The 19763-nt window shown below is 40.9% G+C and overlaps 1 protein-coding gene across 5 annotated transcripts; it reads left to right on the top strand.

The window, feature by feature from the left end:
- The first annotated feature begins 3177 nt into the window (after positions 1–3177).
- On the top strand, positions 3178–18862 carry HAUS3 (HAUS augmin like complex subunit 3). 5 transcript variants are annotated; one of them, XM_032632767.1, is made up of 6 exons: positions 3178–3311; positions 4082–4137; positions 4512–5565; positions 6528–6967; positions 8524–8752; positions 15221–16648. In XM_032632767.1, the coding sequence occupies exons 3-6, from the start codon at positions 4657–4659 to the stop codon at positions 15452–15454; spliced, it is 1812 nt and encodes a 603-aa protein (XP_032488658.1). In that variant the 5' UTR covers positions 3178–3311; positions 4082–4137; positions 4512–4656; the 3' UTR covers positions 15455–16648. The 5 variants fall into 5 exon arrangements, 4 of the variants coding, with proteins under 4 accessions (XP_032488658.1, XP_032488662.1, XP_032488661.1 ...); XM_032632770.1 differs by lacking the exon at positions 3178–3311 and adding an exon at positions 3356–3429; XM_032632768.1 differs by lacking the exon at positions 3178–3311 and adding an exon at positions 3777–3958.
- Positions 18863–19763: the final 901 nt, after the last annotated feature.

The following is a 19763-nucleotide window of genomic DNA, read 5'->3' as shown; positions in this document are numbered from 1 at the left end:
CCTGCCTCAGTCTCAACCCTCCCGCCCACGCTCTCCTTGGCAGCCAGATGGCTTCTGGTGGTCCTGTTGCCCCCATTGCCTCCAGGATCAAAGCCAGGTGCCCTGCCCTCTCCCCACCCACTCCTGTGCCTTCAGCTCAGCCCAAGCCCACCCCGGCTCCCTCCCCCCTCCCTCCACGCTCACCAACCCCTCAGCTCCCAGCTCCTGGCTCCCAACTCCTCTGGGAAGTGGGTCTTCCTATCGCACTTTTGCTGGGGTTATGGCCGCCCAGATCGGTGCTGGGATTAGCTGGCTACTCAGTGGCCAGGCCCTTTTCAGGCTGGTTCCTTCCCTCCTTTCCCAGCTCCTTGCCAGGCCAAGCCTCAGGGCACACTAGCCTCACAGGGATCTTTCCAGAATGTCAGTGGGATTATCTTCTTACCCGTCTATTTTGCGGTCGCTCTCAACCCCTCCATCCTCATTGCCTGCCGCCTCCTCAGCCTGTCCCGGTGATCCTTAGGAGCCGCCAACCCCCTCCAGGTGCCTCGCTGCTCCCACCCCCGCCGGGTCACCTCGGGCAGCTCCTCACCCCCAGCCACTCAGGAGTGTGAGGACTGAGTTTTCACCTCCACACGTGATTGTCAACGTGATGGAGGACAGACGTGCTCTCCTCCCGCCCTCCTCCAGCCCCACAGTGTAAGGTACACAGTGGTGTTCTTCTGAAGGGGAAGGACCAGGAGGGAGAAGAGGAACCGGAGCCACTTCTTACTCAGCTGCACACGGACAGTCATGCAGACTCTGGCTCTCCCTGGCCATCAGGCCCCAGGCGTCTGCCCTCCAGGCTGCTCTCTGCCCTACCCCCCCCATCTTCACCCCCAACCCCCGCCAGTGCACAGGACGCGCCCAGCATCTGTCTCTTGCCACCGATGGTCACTTTCGTGACTGCAGAATCGAGCTTCTAACACTGTGTGAGAGTGTCACTCCCCCACCTGAAGGACGGACTCCCACCACCGTCACTGAAAGCTATCCACACATCTGAAAACAAAAGATCTTCAACATCAGACTGCAGTTTAACGTATCTGAAAAGAAATGGTCCAAAACCTAAAATTCTTTTTAATATCAATAGGGGAAAAAAGATTTCCACAGGAAGAAAGGAAATAAACACACTCACATTTTGGTCTGTTTAGTCCAACTGAGTCTCACGGGCTTTCGCAGGGAAGAATCATCACCGGTTCCCTTTACCTTTTGACTCCCTAGGTTCTCCACTAAAACCCCAAATGATTTTGATTGGAGGAAAGAAAACTTGTCCTGGGAATAAGTGTAACACGCTTGCTTTCTTAAATTCCGAATGCAACCTCAAGTAAAGAAGTGCCCTAATAACTCAAGTTCTCAAGGAAAACTTTCTGAGTCTGGGTAGTTAACCCTCTAGTATTTGTCATTTGTACCCTGGAGGCTAACACCGTTGTGATTTTTACTTTTTATATTTTTAGGGCTTTTTTTTTTTTTTTTGACTCCACGAACATCTTTCAGGCAAATAACTGCGGTCAGCATTTCAAAGTCATATGCGGAATTTTGTGGGCCCAGGAAACGACGCAGGAGTCACTAGGAAAAGTGGGCTTATAGTTCAGCCTCCGTGTGCTGGGGTCTCACCCTCCCACGTCCCACGGATCTTTCATGAAAGCAGCCCTTTTCTTTCTGCATCCTTACTTCTGTCTCCTCTGAGTTCCTCCTCACAGTCTATAAATATCCCCAAGTTCCTCCCATCTTAAAACAAAACAAAACCCAAGCTCTCCCCCCAGCTCTGCATTCCCACCCCCTCATCTCCTGTCGTCCTGCTGTTTTCTCTCTCCCTCAGTCTTTGCCTCCTCAGCAGAATTTCTTGAAGGCGCTGCCTCCACAGCCTGCCCTTCCTCCGCAGAAAGCTGCTCGGTGCCTCTCCCCGCAGCTCGCCCCCATCCCATCCCCATCCCCACGGCTGGGCAAAGGAGTGAGTCTTCCCGGTCCCGGGGCTCTAACCCAGCCTCCCACCTCACACCGACAGGACCGTTCCCCGCCCGCCCGGGCCCAGGCCTCTGCTTTCAGGCCGGGCACTGCTCTGTGAATTTTTTCTCCTGTAATGTTTGTTTTCCCGATCATTTTAGGCTTTATCGTCTTTTGGAAGAGGAGGATTAAAAAAGTAAAACGAATTAATAAATATGTGCAAGTCAAGATTAATTTCATGGTATCTGCCCCAGAACATTATTCTTTCTCTTCTTAAAAATACTAAGAAAAATTATCCGGAAAGACTTTTGCCCTTACGATGTCGCACTAGACAAGGACATTGTCTAACAAGCCACCTTAGGGCCATTTGATGCTGGGGGTGGGTGGGGGGGTATTGACTATGTCGTAATGACCAGGGCCCCAACCTTGCACATTTAGATGTTAATTTGTAGAAGATTGGTAACTTAAAAATGATTTGGGTCTGGTAGAGATGCAAATGAATTCTGCCCAATACAAATGATAACCCCCAAAAGTCTGGTTTCATTGGACGGTAGGGCGTCAACCAGATTTGCATCAAACTCGGCAATCTTATTTGAGCACTGCTCCTTTCGCTGACCACACATCTTCCGTTTCCGGCATCCTCCTTAGAAACCGTCTCCATCCCGACACATATCCACTGTATGTCTATACGAGTTATAGTTTCAACTTTTATTTAAAAGTCGTATGTGGAAAATGGGATTGTCAGGTGAGGGCTTGGTAACTAAGCGCTCCTGCAAAACAGCGTTCATCGTGAAAGGCTGTGAGGCGAGTAAGTCCGCTCCGCGAGCTCGTCCACGCGCACTCCGGAGTGGAGCGCGGCCCCGCGGCCGGGGAGGACGGGACACAGAGGCCACGGGGCCGAGGATGCCCGGTCACAGGGCGGCCGGCAGGGCAGGGCAGGGCAGGGCGGGGCGGGGCTGGCTCCGGTGCGCGCTCCCGACCCAACGAGGCTGCGGCTGAAAGCCGGCTCCTCGGAGGATGCAAACGGGGTACTGCGTGCAGGCGCAGCGACTGTGCGAGGCCGGACCTCCCGCCTAGGCGACCCCAAGACCTCACCCCACCCCTCCCCCTCGCGCGCCCCGGCCCCGCCCCTGAGGCAGGGAGTCAATCAGCTCGCTCCCTGCTGGTAGACGTCAGGCCGGGGGCCCGCCCCGTCCAGCCCCGCCTCTTCCGACCCTGCGCCTGTGCAGAAGGTCGCCCCGCGACCCGGCCTCGGTCTTCTGCGCGCGCGCGCGCGCGAGGGGCGGCGTTCCCGTGAGGCCGTGCGAGGCGTGGCGGCGGGCTGTTGAGGGCCACGAGCCGAGCTTTCTGAGGTATGTGGCGGCCGCCTCGCGGTTCTATCAGGCGGGAGGTGGGGCTGTGCGAGCGGCGCGGGTCAGCGGGCTGCGTCTTTCTTCCGGGCGTCCCTGGGGACGTCCTTCGGGCGCGCAGGTACTTGCCCGCGCGGCGCAGTCGCTGTTCGCAGGGCGAGGGCCCGGGGGTGCGAGTGGGGGCCGGGTGGGCGAGGGGAGCGTCCGGAGCTTGGCGGCTCCAGTGCGGTCGGGGGGCGGCGCCCGGAGGGTTGAGGAGAGCGGCGGGACACTGGGGGCTCCCTCCGGTGCGGGGGGGGGCCCGGGGGCGCGAGTGAGGGGCGAGGGGCGCGGCCGGAAACGGGGAGCTCCAGTGCGGGCGGTGGGGGGGGGCGCCCGGGGCCCCGCCCGTCTAGGCCCGACCCTGAGGCGCCGCTAGGACGCGGGGGGGGGGGCGTACCTGAGCCCCGCAGGCCGGCCAGGCACCCGCCTGAGGTTTGTGCAGTTTGCCTTGGCGCCGATTCGGCGGCCTCTGTGGACGAGTGGTTTATTGACGCGCGTACCAGTCATCGCTGAATGCATCACCCCAAATCACCGAGTGCCGCAGATGTGTCACTGGGGCCCTCCTCTGTGCCTCCTGTTTCCGTCCTTGGAGTTCGCAGCGTGGACAGGTGGTCCCTGTGCTGAAAATAATAAATGCCTGAAGTACCTTTATTGAACGACTGCTCAGTCCTTTGGCTCTTCTCGAGTCGGGGGTGGTTCCTAAACCTTAAGCCTGGTTTTCTCTGCACTAGGATCGTCGTATCTGACTGGTTCTTGCGTGAGTGCGGATGCTGACTGAGTTATTCAGGTAAATATTTAGTTGACTCTTCGTAAAAAATCTTACCATATTTATTTCTATTTTCTCAGGAAGGACAGGGAAAGGAGGCTGCTTAGCCGCGTGATGGCTTGGATATATTTACATCCATGTATTTTGAATTAAAAACTGAACTGCTGCTCTCTAAAATACAACGTATTTTAAACCGTGTTATCTTTGGAAAAAATAGGATTTCCTTGTTCATTAGGTTTTCATCACTGTTGCATTGTTCTAAGTAATACCCTAATTGTTTATCTTCATCAGACTTTCCAGCTACAACTGTATCTTGTAGTGTTTAGCCGTATCATCCTTTCAAAGATATAGTCGCCCTATTTGTGGTCTAACACTTGTTTTTTTTCCCCCCCCAGGAGAAATTATTATAGAGTCTAAAAATATATTTCCCCCTTCTCTGTGGACTTAACATAAAATTAGTTTTGTATGTATTTGGATTCATTTTCTAAATATCAACACTCTAAAGGCTTATCAGTTACAAAAAATTTGGGTAGTTAAACCATGAGTTGTGGAAAGGAGTTTGTGGAAACGTTAAAAAAAATTGATTATCCCAAAGCTGGTACTCTTAATGGGGAAGATTTTGACTGGTTGTTTGAGACTGTTGAAAATGAATCATTTTTGAAGTGGTTTTGTGGGAATGTGAGTGAACGGAACGTATTATCTGAAGAGGAATTGGAAGCTTTTAGCATTCTTCAGAAATCAGGCAAGCCCATCCTAGAAGGAGCAGCGTTGGATGAAGTTCTTAATACCTGTAAAACTTCTGATTTGAAGACACCTACCCTGAATGACAAAGAGCTGGAGAAATTAGAGGATGAGGTTCAAACTCTGCAGAAATTAAAGACCCTGAAAATTCAGCGACGTAATAAATGCCAGTTGATGGCTTCAGTAACTAGCCACAAGTCTCTGAGGTTAAATGCTAAAGAAGGAGCAGCCAATAAGAAGCTGAAGCAGAGTCAGCGAATTCTAAATGCTACCAATACTAAGATCAGTAACGAGCTTCACGCTCTTACTGATGGAGTTGCAAAATTACTGGTGTTCTTCAGACATTCGAATTTGGGTCAGGGGACAGATCCACTGGTGTTTTTATCTCAATTTTCATTGGAAAAATATCTAAGCCAAGAAGAGCAAAGCACAGCAGCATTAACCTTATATACCAAAAAACAGTTCTTTCAAGGTGTACATGAAGTAGTTGAAAGTTCAAACGAAGAAAATTTTCAACTTTTAGATATACACGCATCCTCTATTTGTGAGAATCAAGAAGTTCTTGAGGAGAGACGACTAGAGATGGCTAGGCTGCAGCTGGCTTATATTTGTGCTCAACATCAGTTAATTCACTTGAAAGCAAGAAATTTGAGCCTGAAGTCAAGTGTGAAATGGGCAGAGGAGAATCTTCATAGCCTCACTAGCAAGGTAAACATGAGAAATGGGACTGGATTCATATTGAAATTGTTGCTGCCAATGGAGTAATACTGATAGTAAAGTCTTTAGAAATGGGGATATAATAAGGAATCACAGTCTCTTGTTTTCCGTTCGTTCAGTGTTTAGTTGTGATCTGTGTCATTGTTTCGTACAAATAGATCTTCATATTAGCCGAGGGCAGGAACAGTAATTATAACCCGACCACATTATCTAGTTCATTTTAAACAAAAGTACTTTTGCGTTCTGTGTTGGTTCGGATACAGATGACCCCGACATTTCCTTTTTTATGATGAATGGGTAAAGAGCCTTATTGCTGTGTTGCGGGTTTTCTGCCTTGTTTGCGCTGACCAGAGGATGGTGCTAATGAAGTTAGGGACCCGGTTCAGTGGGTTGAAGCCCTGATTCTCTCCTAAGAATGTACAGATGTATTCTAGTTAGCCGTCTGCACTCTTGGGAAGCTTGCTTTCTTGGTAATGTAACCACTAGATAGTTGAGTAAAAATAACAGCTTTTCTGAAGCTGAATACCTATAACTGACACAAACTTTGGAATGATGTGTGAAGTCCTGTTATTCTGTAGAAGTGCTGAAATCAACAGGCAGGCTGGGAGAATAGGTACTGAGATTATTTTAATTTTAAGAAAAACTTAAATAGTATACATAAGCATTCGGTGAGTAGTGTGATTTTTATTAAGACAAACATGACAAGATGTCCATTACTGTGTCTAGTATTTTACATGGTAGTCATAGCATTAAAAGTTAGCAATTCATAATGGCTTTACCCTTGGCTTAGTCTACACTTTGCTTTTTTAAACTGTGATTTTGGCTTCTGCTAATATGAAATAAGTTATTAGTGAGTATGTTATCTGATAACCTAAAATGGAAAGTGAAAATAATTTTAAAGCTATTTCAACTTTATACTTACAGTTTGAAATGTAATTGTTTTCTTTGTGTAGGTTCTTGGCAAAGATATTTTGGATGCCAAAATTTCTAGCTTGAACAGTGAGATTCTGAAACTTGAAGAACAAATCACTCATATAAAAGACAAAATTTTGCCTGCTGTGGTAAGAGAGAATGCCCAGTTATTGAATATGCCAGTTGTAAAGGGAGATTTCGACCTGCAGATTGCTAAACAAGACTATTACACAGCAAGACAAGAGTTAGTTTTAAATCAGTTGATAAAGCAAAAGGCATCATTTGAACTTGTACAATTATCTTATGAAATTGAATTGAGAAGGCATTTGGACATATATCGTCAGCTTGAAAACTTGGTTCAAGAACTTAGTCAAAGTAATTTGATGCTCCACCACCAATTAGAAATGCTGACAGACCCATCTGTATCTCAGCAGATAAATCCAAGGAATACCATTGATACCAAGGATTATTCTACTCATAGGTAGGCTTCATTGTTTCTTTAGTGAGTAATTATTTTTCCATTCGTTTTTGTAAAATACTAGAGTTTGAACTAAAATTGTGGACGTTTAAAGAATTCTTTGCACTCCGTTTTTGGCCTTTGTATTCTTTCCTTCCACCTTTCTGTTATATTCTTATATGTTTCTTTTTCCTTTTTAATTCTTGCTCTCTTTTTCATTTATGTTAAATCTGGAAGTAGCTGGTTTAGAGGTGAGGTAGATGGGTTGGAGGATTGAAAATATACAATACAAGGTCTTTATTCATGTTTAGGCACTATTTATTGATAGATGTTTTCAGATCTGGGGCAGGAGTTTAACTTACAGCAGGAAGTTTGAATACAGCTGGGTGTATAGCAAGTATTGCAGAGCAGAGAATTGACTTCATGTGGAGAAGGCAGCAGTAGAGAGGAGAGAAGACTTCATTTTTGCGTCTAGTCAAGGTGAATCAGCAAGAATGAGTGCTAGCTTCCAGTCTTTTCTGGATGTCTAAGCAATTGATGGTATGGGGATACTGAAATTGGAGGGCTAACGTAGTCAAAGGACTCAAAAATCTCGATCCTACTGCTGATTTTTCTCTAGGCTAGAAGAAAATCATCTAATACTTTGTGTTCTTATTAAGGAAATGAAGGGCAGGGATAGGGCTGCCTCACTGCACACTTTCAGAGGTGGCATTGACCTCATGATTCTGTGTAAATGGTGCCCCCTGGAATTGTGTAGTGACATTCCACAAGAACAGAATTAGCCTTAGGCTTGAACCTGTTTTAGGAAACCTGTTGCAACTTGTTAAAATAATTAAGATAATACATTTAAGAAAAATTCTAAGAAAAAGAGCAGACACTTTTTGTCTTAAATATGTAGAAGGTGCTGCCTCACATTTTTCCGTTAGACTTGTAGGATATTTCTGCCATTAATGTTTGAAGTGTTAAAGTGACCTCATGGTTCATTAGGAATTTAATTTGTTGAGCAAATATGGACATGACTGGAGTAGCAAGTTTACTATTACTATTTACGTGGCTCTTTACTGTTTACGTTTTTAAACATTTTACGTTGTTTATATTTTCATTTTTTCTCTTTTAAGTTTACCACAGTCCTTTAAAATCAGGTAGGTATTACGATGTGAAAATTAAGTCTCAGAGGTTGACTTGACTTAGGTCTTACATGGCAGCCAGGACTCAGATCTAGGTCTTCTGTTTCAAGTTCATTGCTGTTTCTACTACATCATAGTTGTGTTCTGCGAAAGAATTGTTTCTAGGGAGGTACCTCTGAAACGTTTGTTTGAAGTAGGTTAATGGCAGTTAAAGTCAAAAAATTTTTTGTCTAAAACTTGGAAGACGAGAAAACTGCGGATTCAGATACAGTAATTAGAATACATATTTCTGTAATGAGGTAGTATTTTAGTTGGAATGTTTTTAGTTGTTGGATTAATATTTATAGGTTGTTAGCTTTCCCCAAAGAGGCCCCAATATATAGTGGATTATAATTTTGAAAACTGTACTGACTTGAGAATTTTTTTCTATAATTTTTAATCTTCACATTTTAGGCTTTATCAACTTTTAGAAGGAGAGAATAAGAAAAAAGAATTGTTTATAACCCATGGAAACCTGGAAGAAGTGGCTGAGAAATTAAAACAGGACGTTTCTTTGGTACAAGAGCAGTTAGCAGTATCTGCTCAAGAGCATTCTTTCTTTCTGTCCAAACTAAATAATGATGTGGACATGCTTTGTGATGCTTTGTACCAAGGAGGAAATCAGCTTTTGCTTAGTGATCAGGTGGGTGTTTGCCATAGTAATTAAAAATACTTAAAAAAATAGTGTTCAGGGCTTCCCTGGTGGCGCAGTGGTTGAGAGTCTGCCTGCTGATGCGGGGGACATGGGTTTGTCTCCCAGTCCGGGAGGATCCCGCGTGCCGCAGAGCGGCTGGGCCCGTGGGCCATGGCCGCTGAGCATGCGCGTCCGGAGCCTGTGCTCCGCAACGGGAGAGGCCACAGCGGTGAGGGGCCCGTGTACTGCAAAAAAAATTTTTTTAAATAAAAATAAAAAACAGTGTTCATTGTAAAAGATGCTAAAGAAAATGTTAACATGAGGAAAAGATTACTCCATATCCCATTGCCCTAATAACATTTTCATATCTCATTTTTATTCATATAAAAACATAAATATATTTTTCAGATCGTTTTGATCAGTGTACACAGAATTTTAAAAATTTATGAAATATTTCAGATGTAGAAGGATATATAATGTTTATGCTAAGAATTAAGAAAAATAAAACCACCCCTGTATTTTTTTCACCTATCTTAGTAAATAGAGGATTGCCCTTACATCTCTAAATCCTCTGTACACTTAGTAATAGCGTGCTCCTCCTAATAGCATTCCCCTCTCTTCTTCAAGGAGTAACTACTACGCTTAATTTTGTCATTCTCTTTCTTTTGTTTATAATACAGACCATGTGTTATTTAGATTTGTATGTTTCTGAATTTTATATAGATTGTATTAATGTATTCTTCAGTAACTTGCTTGTTTCTTAATATGATTTTGAGATTCATCCATGTTGATATTTGTAAAGCTATAGCTCATTTATAGTTTTCTCTTTTGTATAGTTAGTATTCTCTTATGTGAAATTCCACAATTATCTGTTCTGTTGACAGACATTTAGATTATTTCCAGTTTTTGCCATTGTAGATCATACAGCTATGTATAGTCTTGTTGCATGTCTTGTAGATGCATGCCCACACACACACACACACACACACACACACACACACACACACTCACACTCACACTCACACATCACTCGCTGTCCCCACACACAGGCGTGGAATTGCTAGATAACAGGTTCAGTTTTACAGTGTACATCAAACTGATTTCTAAAGGGGTTGTATCATATTGTACCAGCGATGTTTAAGAGATGCTATGTATCCACATCCTTTTCATCACGTAGCACTGTCTGATTTATAATTTTCTCTCACTCTGTAGAGATGTAAAATAGCGTCCCATTGAGATTGTAATTTGCATTTCTCTGATGGTTAGGGAGGTTGAACCCCCTTTCAGTAGGAATTATTTATGTATTTCAAATGCCAGTCCTTTGTCAGTGATGTGTGTTATGTATATTTGCTCCCTATTTGTGGCTTTTTTCTTTTTTACTGTTTCCTGTTAGTTTATTTTTGGCTTTTTTTTTTTTGATGTTTTAATGTCATGTCATTTAATCACTCTTAAAGTTTGCCCTTTTTTATATCTTGTTCAGGTTTGCCCATAACATCATAATGATAGTCCCCTTTATCTTAAAGTTATGCTGTTCAAGTTCAGTTCTTTAATCCACCAGGAGTTTATTTTTATGTATGACATGAGAGGTAGAGTTCTCATTTTATTTTTATTTTTTCCCTATGAATAACCAAATTGTCCCATCACCATTTATTGAGGCATACAATTTTAAAATCAGTATCTTTCTGGTGAAGGGACCCCCTTACATTATGAGATAACAAAAGGATCCTTAAATGCCTTCTGCCTTCATGTATGTTTTGTTAGATATTTTGGGCACCACCACTTCTGAACCATAAACTGGGTTCAGACTCTGTTTTCGGAGGACCCAGGTGACTCCTGTCTGGGCTGTAATTCTAACCAAGGGCTCTTCCACCTCTGGCCATCCTGATCTTAAGATTGTTGGTGTCCTTTGAGTCCTTAGTTTATTATGAAGAGTCTCCTGTTTGACTTCCCACCTTCTGTGGACCTTGGACTTTGATTTTTCTCCCAGGAATCATGGATTCTGATTTTCCAAGATTGGCAATTGAGTAAAGCACCTCCTGGGCTCCCTTACCAACCTGCATTGTTTTATGGACTTGTAGTTTCTTTTAATGTCTTGTTACCTCTTTGTTGCTTTTAGGAAGCTTTTGTTTTGTTTGACTGAGTACTTCATTTCACCTTTCACATTTTTTCCTATAGAAGAATTGCTCTGAGTAACTAGCTTACTTTTCTTGAAATAAGAAGGCTTATGATTAGTTTTTTTAAATAATTTTTTTACTGTGGTAAAATACACAAAGTGTAAAATTTACAATTTTAACCACTTTAAAGTGTGCCATTCAGTGACATTAAATACATTCACAGTGTCGTGCAACCATGACACCATACATTTCCAGAACTTTTTCCTCATCCCAAATGGGCCAATCTCTGTGCCTGTTAAATATGAACTCCCCATTCCTCCTTTCCCCCATCCCTGGTAACTCTATTCCAGCTTCTGTCTCTATGAATTTGCCTACTCTAGGTACTTCATGTAAGTAGAATTGTATAATATTTGTCCTTTTGTGTTTGGCTTATTTTAGCCTAATGTCCTTAAGTATCATCCATATTGCATGAGGTGTGAGAATTTTATTCCTTTTTGCGGCTGAGTATTCCATTGTGTGTATACATCACATTTTATCTGTTCATCTGTTTTATAGACACTTGGGGTGTTTACACCTTTTGGCTCTTTTGAATAATGCTGCTGTGAACATTGTTGTACAAGTACTTGAGTCCCTGTTTTCATTCCTTTGGGTATATACCTAGGAGTGGATGCTGAGTCATGTGGTAAGTCTCTGTTTAACTTTCTGAGGATCTGCCGAACATTTCCACAGCAGCTGCACCAGGGTTCCAGTTTCTCCATGTCCTCGCCTACACTTGTTATTTTCCCTTTTTAAAACATATGTAACAGTCATCCTAACGGATGTGAAGTGATATTTGTGATTAGTTTTTTAAAGTCTCCTATTAGTGATTTTTATCTTCTTGATCTTTTAAACAATTATGTAAAAATCCCATGATGGTGGATTTGAAAATTTCTCCTTGTAGTTCTGTCAGTTTTTTCTTTATATTTGAGTTTATTTTATAAGTTACATCCAAATTTAAAATCGCAGTGAAATATTCTGGTAGACTTAAATTGCGGTGAATTGAACCATTGAGCATTATATAATGACCCTGTGTTGTGCTTTTTGTCTTAATATTCTCTTGTCTGATATTAATATTCCTATGCTATCTTTCTTTTGGTTAGTATTTGCAAGGTGGATGCTTTTTTCCTTTACTTAATGTATCTTTCATGTTCTTCCTTTATACTTAGCCTTATGAAATAAACATTTCCATGCTAAACGATTTTAATTTTTAAAGTTTATAATACTCTTGATTTAATTACTGTGTCATAATTTGTGTAACCAGTCCACCATCTTGGAGTATTTTGATAGTCTTCATTTTTTTCTTTTGTTTGCTCTTGAATGAGATCATGTATATCTTGTGTATATAGCTTTTTGTTATTGGATACTTTCTTTTTTTTTTTTTTTTTGATACATTCATTTGGATGAACTCTTAGAAGTAGAATTATTGGATTTCTTGGGTATACACATTATTTTTTGGCCTTTGATACTGCCATATTGCTTTTCAAAGGAGTTGTACCTACTTACAATGTCACCAGCACTATTAAATGTCTGCTAGACACCACTTATCATATGATACACCATAATTTCATGAATTTCTAAGAAAGAAAAAACTTTTTCAGTTAAACTGACACAGTATTTCCTTATTTAGAATTTTTATTTCATGCCTATTAGAAGATACCTTTTAGGTGTGGGTACGCATAGGTTTTTATCATATCACTGTTGAATATACATTAAAAGGGGAAAAGCCAATTAAAATGGTTAAGGTGTTTCTAAAGCTTCACATTTAGTGTCCACTTCTATGCTATTTCTTGACTCAAAGTACTTCTAATATTTTTCCACACTATACATCAAGAATGTTGGTGATAGCAGAAAACTTAATAACCTGATTTTAAAATGGGCTAAGGACTGGAATAGACATTTCCTCAAAGAAGAAATACAGATGGCCAACAGGTTTATGAGTAGATGTTCGATTATCTAATTATCAGGGAAATGCAAATCAGAACCACAGTGAGATAACACCTTATGCCTGTTAGGATGACTGTTATCAAAAATCAAAAGACTAGGATTGGTGAGGATGTGGGGAAGTTGGAACCCTTGTACATTTTTGGTGGGCATGCAAAATGGTGCAGCTGCTGTGGAAAACAGTATGGAATTTCCTCAAAAAGTTTTAAAATAGAACTACTGTTATAATCCTGTAATCCTACTTCTGGGTATATATCCAAAGGAAATGAAAACAGGATATTAAAGAGAGGTCTGCACTCATATGGTCATCGCAACACTTACTCATAATAGCTAAGCTGTGGAAACAACCTAAAAGTCCATCAGTGGAGGAATGGATAAAGAAAATATAGTATACGCATACAATGGAATATTATTCAGCCTTAGAAAAAGAGAACTGCAAGATGCCACAACATGGGTGAACCTTGAGGAGATTATGCTAAGTGAAATAAGCCAGTCACGAAGAAATAGTGCATGATTCCACTTCTATGAGCATCTAAAGTAGATTTATTAGAAGCACAGAGTAGAATGGTGGTTGCCAGATGGGAAGTTGTTGATCAACAGGTCTAAAGTTTCAGTTATGCAAAATGAACAAGTTCTAGCCATCTGCTATACAACACTGAGCCTGTAGTTAACAATACCGTATCGTACTCCTGAATTTAAGAGGGGAGAGCTCATGTTATGTGTTCTTACCATAAAAAAAAAAAATGTCGGTGAGGGAATTCCTTGGCGGTCCAGTGGTTAGGACTCGGCGCTTCCACTTCAGGCGGCGCAGGTTCAGTCCCTGGCTGGGAGAACTAAGATCCTGCAAGCCCTGTGGCATGGCAAAAAATAAACTATTGGTGATAAAGTGCTTCTAATGAGTGTCTGGTCACTAACAGTTACATGATGCTCTTGATTGTCCAGTGCATGTTGATTTCAGTTATATTAACGTGTGAAAGATTCCGTCCTAGAATCACTAAAATATGGTGATTTCACTATAATGTCATTGGGTATCATTATTTAGTGTTTTCCCCTATCCCAGTCAGGTATAAAGTGTCATCCGTATGAATTTTAACTTGCATTTTTATTAATGCAGTTGAACATTTTTCAGTATTTGTAGGAGTATTATTTTAGTAACTGTTAAGATCTTTAGTATTGAAACTAAAGGTTAGATGTTTCTGATTGTATTCAAGTTTACAGAGTTTTCCTCAAAGAGAGACTGCTTAATGTGGATATTACTTGATTTTTTTTTTTTTTTTAATGTAGTTAGTTTAAGAAATACTCTCTGGAACTGGCATTTATGACAGGTGTGAAGCTGTTATTCATGAACTTGTACGTTAGAATCACCAAGGAGCCTGTTGAAATGTAGCTTCTGGCCCTGTTGCAGAGTGATTTAGTGTGGAATGAGGTGCAGGAAACTATTCTTAACAAACTCCCCCAGGTGATTACCATGCTGTGGACCATGCTGAGAGGCTGTGGGAGGTTGAGGTGTAGTTACAGCTACAGATTTTCTGAGAACCTCTTTGGTAATACTGGCTGAAAAATTATAGGAGTAGAATACATGACTAGAAGGCCATGGAAACTTGTTAATAAACTGCTTTTAATGTTAAGAAGTGAAGAATTTCAATTATTAACTGTGAAGGGTCCAGCATGTCTAGGTTTTTGAGAAGAATTACATGGTAAGTCAGGATTGTTGAATGTCACATATAGTTCCATCTTCTGTAACAATGTGAAAAAAGAAAAATGAGATTTTTGTTAAGGTAATTCTTTTATATTGGTAATTGCTTCATTTCAAGGTTTTCTCAGAACCTGTGATGTCTAGAGTAAACAGCTTAGGCTAAAACAAGCAGAACGTAAGTTCCAGGAAGGAAATGGTGCTCATTCTTCTATTCGTAGACTCTAAAACAGTGCTTGGTGCGTGGTGGGCATTCAGTAATATTTGAATGTATGAATATGCAGAACAGTTTACATATCAAGTACTCTTCAGGGAGTAGGAGTTTGCTTTGAATCAGTTAAAATTGCCTATAGGAAGTGGTTGCAGTGGGTCTTATCAATACATAGACTTTTTATTAATCCTGCTATGGATTTTTTTTTTTTGCCCGGGGCCCGCGGCATGTGGGATCTTAATTCCCCGACCAGGGATGGAACCACCCCCCGCTGCAGTGGAAGCTCGGGGTCTTAACCACTGGACAACCAGGGAAGGTACCCCCTGCTATGGATTTTTAATTGAGGTTCATTTATTATTGAGATTGTGGGAATAATCATTATATCATTTAGATTCTTCTTGTGTAAATTACATTTTAAATTTATAATTGGTAGTATGAATAGAGCTCTTGAATTAAAAACATTACTGTTTTCCTTTTAGGAGTTAATGGAGCAGTTTCATCAAGTTGAATCTCAGCTAAATAAGCTAAATCATCTTCTTACTGATATTCTTGCTGATGTGAAGACAAAAAGAAAAATTTTGGCATCTGATAAACTGCATCAAATGGAAAGAGAATTATATGTATATTTTTTTAAAGATGAAGATTATCTGAAAGATATTGTGGAGAATTTAGAAAACCGGTCAAAGATTAAGGCTGTTGGTCTTGAAGATTGAAAATGAAATCTTTACTGCACGTGCTGTATTTTAATATTTTATATATTAGGAGGAGAATATAGCTAATAAACACTGAAAATTTTAAATTCGAGGTCAATGGAACATTTCATTTAATGAATTCAAGTATTATATCAATTTGGTTTATTATATGTTTGTTCAAAGTCCCAGTGCTTTTTATGACTTGAACGTTTGCTTGGTGGCACTTAGTCCTGGTAACTTTTAAGTTACAGGGAAAAAGCATTATTATATAATGCAGATATTTTTTACAGAGTTAATTGTATCTCATTTTTGTTTTTTTTTAGAGATAGAAATTTCTGCTGTTAAATATTTTAAAAATTTGTAGGACTTTGAATCAGCATTGTTAAAGCTGTAGACCTTAATAAATGGAATAGTTAAGTTCCCTCATATTTGTCTATGAAGTAAAATTCTGCCACTCAAACTGTATTCACCCATAATTCCCTGCTGTAGACTTCGAGACTTAAATTTTAATGTTCCTGCTTGTACCACAAAGAATGTCAAGTCTCCATTGGCCATTGCTCATTTTAGCGGTTGGGTCCTAGGGATTCAACATATCTGCAGGACAGATCTCAGCAGTGCTTTGACTTCAGTCTGACTTACATATAATGAATGTCTTTCAAAATGAAATTTCAAAATTCCATGGAAGTGGTTGCTGAGATGATGTATAACACTATTTTAATCAATTTCTTAGGAGTGAAAATACCTAAGTGTTGGATTCTGTTGGTTGGGATACAAGTGTAGTATCTGGACAATTAGAAATTATTTTAAGAGTTGAGGTAAAATAATTTGAAGTAGCTTATTTATCAGTTATTACATCAAATGATTCTTGAGTGCCTAGTTTATATGTGACCTCTGTTACATACTAAGTAAGCTTTATGGAGAAAAGATTTAGACACTACTTTCAAGAAATATTACTGCTCCAAAAATGTATTACCTGCTTGTAATGTGGAATGCCTGTCTAAAAACTTCACATTTTAGGGGATGTTTATGGAGTTTTTTAGCTATAACCATCAGAAAATGGGTATGCTCAGATGACATATGGGCCTTGACAATTTTGAATTTGCTAATTATTGTATTTGTACATTTTTCAAATTTTGTATTTGTTAAGTAGATCTTAATATGCTTGAAAAATTTGTAGCAATAAGTTTTGCCTAAGATTTTGTTATTAACTCCTCACAGGTCACCTTTGTTTGTTCCTGTTTTTCCCTCTGCCCTACCTTGGAATTGAGAATTTACTTGAAATTTTTCTCCTCTCCAGTAATGTGGGAAAATGTCACCTGGTTTTCTGGTTCATGGAATAGCAAATTCTGTTTAGATTAGTGCCACATACATTAGATGTGTTACCAGCTACTCGATGATTTGTACTGTCCCTTCTAGACCTTCACCTGCTCAGCCCAGGGGACCAGTACAGCCCAGCGGTGCAAGTGAAAGGATGTTAGGTTACGTGTCTGTCATAATAACCCAAGTCAGTTAAAAATAATTTTTATGTTACTAGATCTGGATGTTTGAAGATTATAATAGCCATTTGTTTCAAACCTCAGGAAGTAGGAAATATTTGAGTAGTTTGCTTGCTTCAAGATTGGAGATATGTTCTTTACTTTTTGTCTATTTACCATAATACCCAGTTGAGCCTCTAAATGTTTCACTTTTTTCTTACTATCTTATCTGTATTATGGGGACAATCAATACCTATTTCTTGTAGTGGTGAATACAGTAATTTTTATGAATGTCTATGTAAAAATTTTTACATGACTTGTTTCTTATTTTGAAGTCTCAAAATTAATATATGGGTATTATGTTTATCTTATGTTTAGGATTTTATGAAAATGGAAGGTTACGAGGCATTTTTAGGCTTTGACCTCTGTAAGATACCACTCTCCAGTGTTGCTCAGAAGATTATGTCTGCTATGCATTCAGGTGATTTAGTGGAGTCTAAGAATTGGACAGAGAGTGAAAAGAGTGAGTAATTTTTATGAACCTTCATACTTTTTGTTACCTTGAGTCTTAATTATTCTTAAGACTAAGTTTTGAAAATCATTGACCTTAAAAATGAAAGAGTTATTTTACCAGCAAAAGTGGGTTTACTCGAGAATAGCAGAGAATTGCAATTTGGGACAAGCATGCTATACAAAGGCCAAAGGCAAGTCTAACAAAGGAGAGGAACATTATTTTATAGAGAAAAAGGTGGATGTTGGCAGGGGTTGTTTTGAATCAAAGTCCATTGGAGAAAAGTGAGAGTTCAAAGTGCTGGTAGTTTCCGGCTGAGTCGCTGGGGAAGTGGATTTCTTGTAGGAGATGCCCTGTACGTCTTTTCCTGTGGGGACCTGTAATTGATGATTCTTTCCTGTTGATTCTTCCTCCTGCTGACTTTGAGTGGTACTGCATGAGAGCTCCCCCTTCTGGCCTGCCAACTCCATTTTAGTGAGCCTTCTCCTTATTAATTTTCACAAAACGAAATGTAGCAGAGTTTTTCTATAGAACTTTTTATTGTGTAGGGAAGTTCCTGCCTACAAGCAGTCCAGCTTCCCCTTGTTTTACTCTCATTCAGTGATGACTGAGCTTCTGCTCAGTAAATTTTATATTCTCTTAGCCCTTACTGCTTTGAAAATGTGACACTCTCTTCGTTGTTTCAGGCATTTCTGCCAAACGTTCCCTTAGAATCTGGTTCAGCTGTTTAAGTAACTTCACAAGAGATGGGCTCTTTCATAGTGCCCATTTCTAAACCCTTAGCTCTCAGGTCATTGAACCTGTATTTGCTTATTTGTGGTGGACAAGAGAAGTGTTCTTGACAGTATGTGTATTATACCGCCGTAGAATTGTATAAACTGTTACATGACAGATCAGTGGATCTGTGTACATATGTTTATGACATATGATATAATAGTAAAAGCAGTGACATAATGCTCACAAGTGTGACTGAAATGGTTGGAATACCAGGTGTGTTTTTTTTGTTTTTTTTTTTTACTAGCAAAGCAGTTTTTATTTTAAATTGTAAGTCTGGACCAATAATATGTTTTTCTCTTCTACAGAGTAGGTTATAAGTGAGTGAGATATAATTAATTATATTGAGATGAAATAATTGAGAAGTATTAACACATAGTGCAAAAGCTGTTATAAATGCAGTTTGTCGATTAAGATACAGTAACGCTTAACGTTTCAGTCTATTCATATTCAGGCATCTGTTGCCATTGTTATGGAAGTCAATAATGAAGAGTAAGAATTTTGGGGTATGGACTACATACCTAGCAATTGATAGTGTTTTAGGGGGAATGTTGGTGCTGGGGGAAGTAGTAAAGAAAGTTAACATCAAACAACAAAGAGCCGGGCCTTCCCTAGTGGCACAGGGGTGAAGAATCCGCCTGCCAATACAGGGGACATGGGTTCGATCCCTGGTCTGGGAAGATCCCACATGCCGCAGAGCAACTAAGCCCATGTTCCACAACTGCTGAGCACACGTGCCACAACTGCTGAAGCCCACGTGCCTAGAGCTTGTGCTTTGCAACAAGAGAAGCCACTGCAATGAGAAGCCTGCGCACCGCAACGAAGAGTAGCCCCTGCTCGCCACAACTAGAGAAAGCCCGCGTGCAGCAACGAAGACCCAACACAGCCAAAAATAAGTAAATAAATTAATTAATTAAAAAAAAATCAAAGAGCCTTCTCCTTTATTCTGTATACTTGCTTTCCAAAATAAAAGAGCAGTGTGCACTTGACAGAGTTCAAAATATACTTACCTTCAAAAACTGATAAAATAGGGGCTTCCCTGGTGGCGCAGCGGTTGAGAGTCCGCCTGCCGATGCAGGGGACACGGGTTCGCGCCCCGGTCCGGGAAGATCCCACATGCCGCGGAGCGGCTGGGCCCGTGAGCCATGGACGCTGAGCCTGCGCGTCCGGAGCCTGTGCTCCACAACGGGAGAGGCCACAACAGTGAGAGGCCCACGTACCGCAAAAAAAAAACTGATAAAATGCCTCTTGAAGCAGTAATGTGAGTCTCTGTTGAGAAAAATTAATGGCAGTCAGCCCCTGTCATGAGCTGTCTTGTCATGCTCTTAAAATACCCTGTTAAAATCCTAGTTTTCATAAATTTATTGAGAAGATAAGGTATTTTCTGTCAAGTGTTCTTGGATTTGGAAAAAGAGTGGAATTTTCACAAAGATTATATTTGTTCCTGTGTCACACTCTTACTGTGAACTTAGTTAAAACAACACACATTTGTTACCTCATAGTTGCTGTGGGTCAGGAGCCTGGGCACAGCTTAGCTGGGTCCTCTGCAGGGCTGCAGTGCAGGTGCCAG

Source organism: Phocoena sinus, chromosome 5 (genome assembly GCF_008692025.1).
Source record: "Phocoena sinus isolate mPhoSin1 chromosome 5, mPhoSin1.pri, whole genome shotgun sequence".
Taxonomy (NCBI): Eukaryota; Metazoa; Chordata; class Mammalia; order Artiodactyla; family Phocoenidae; genus Phocoena; species Phocoena sinus.
This window is presented reverse-complemented; position numbering and strand designations above follow the sequence as displayed.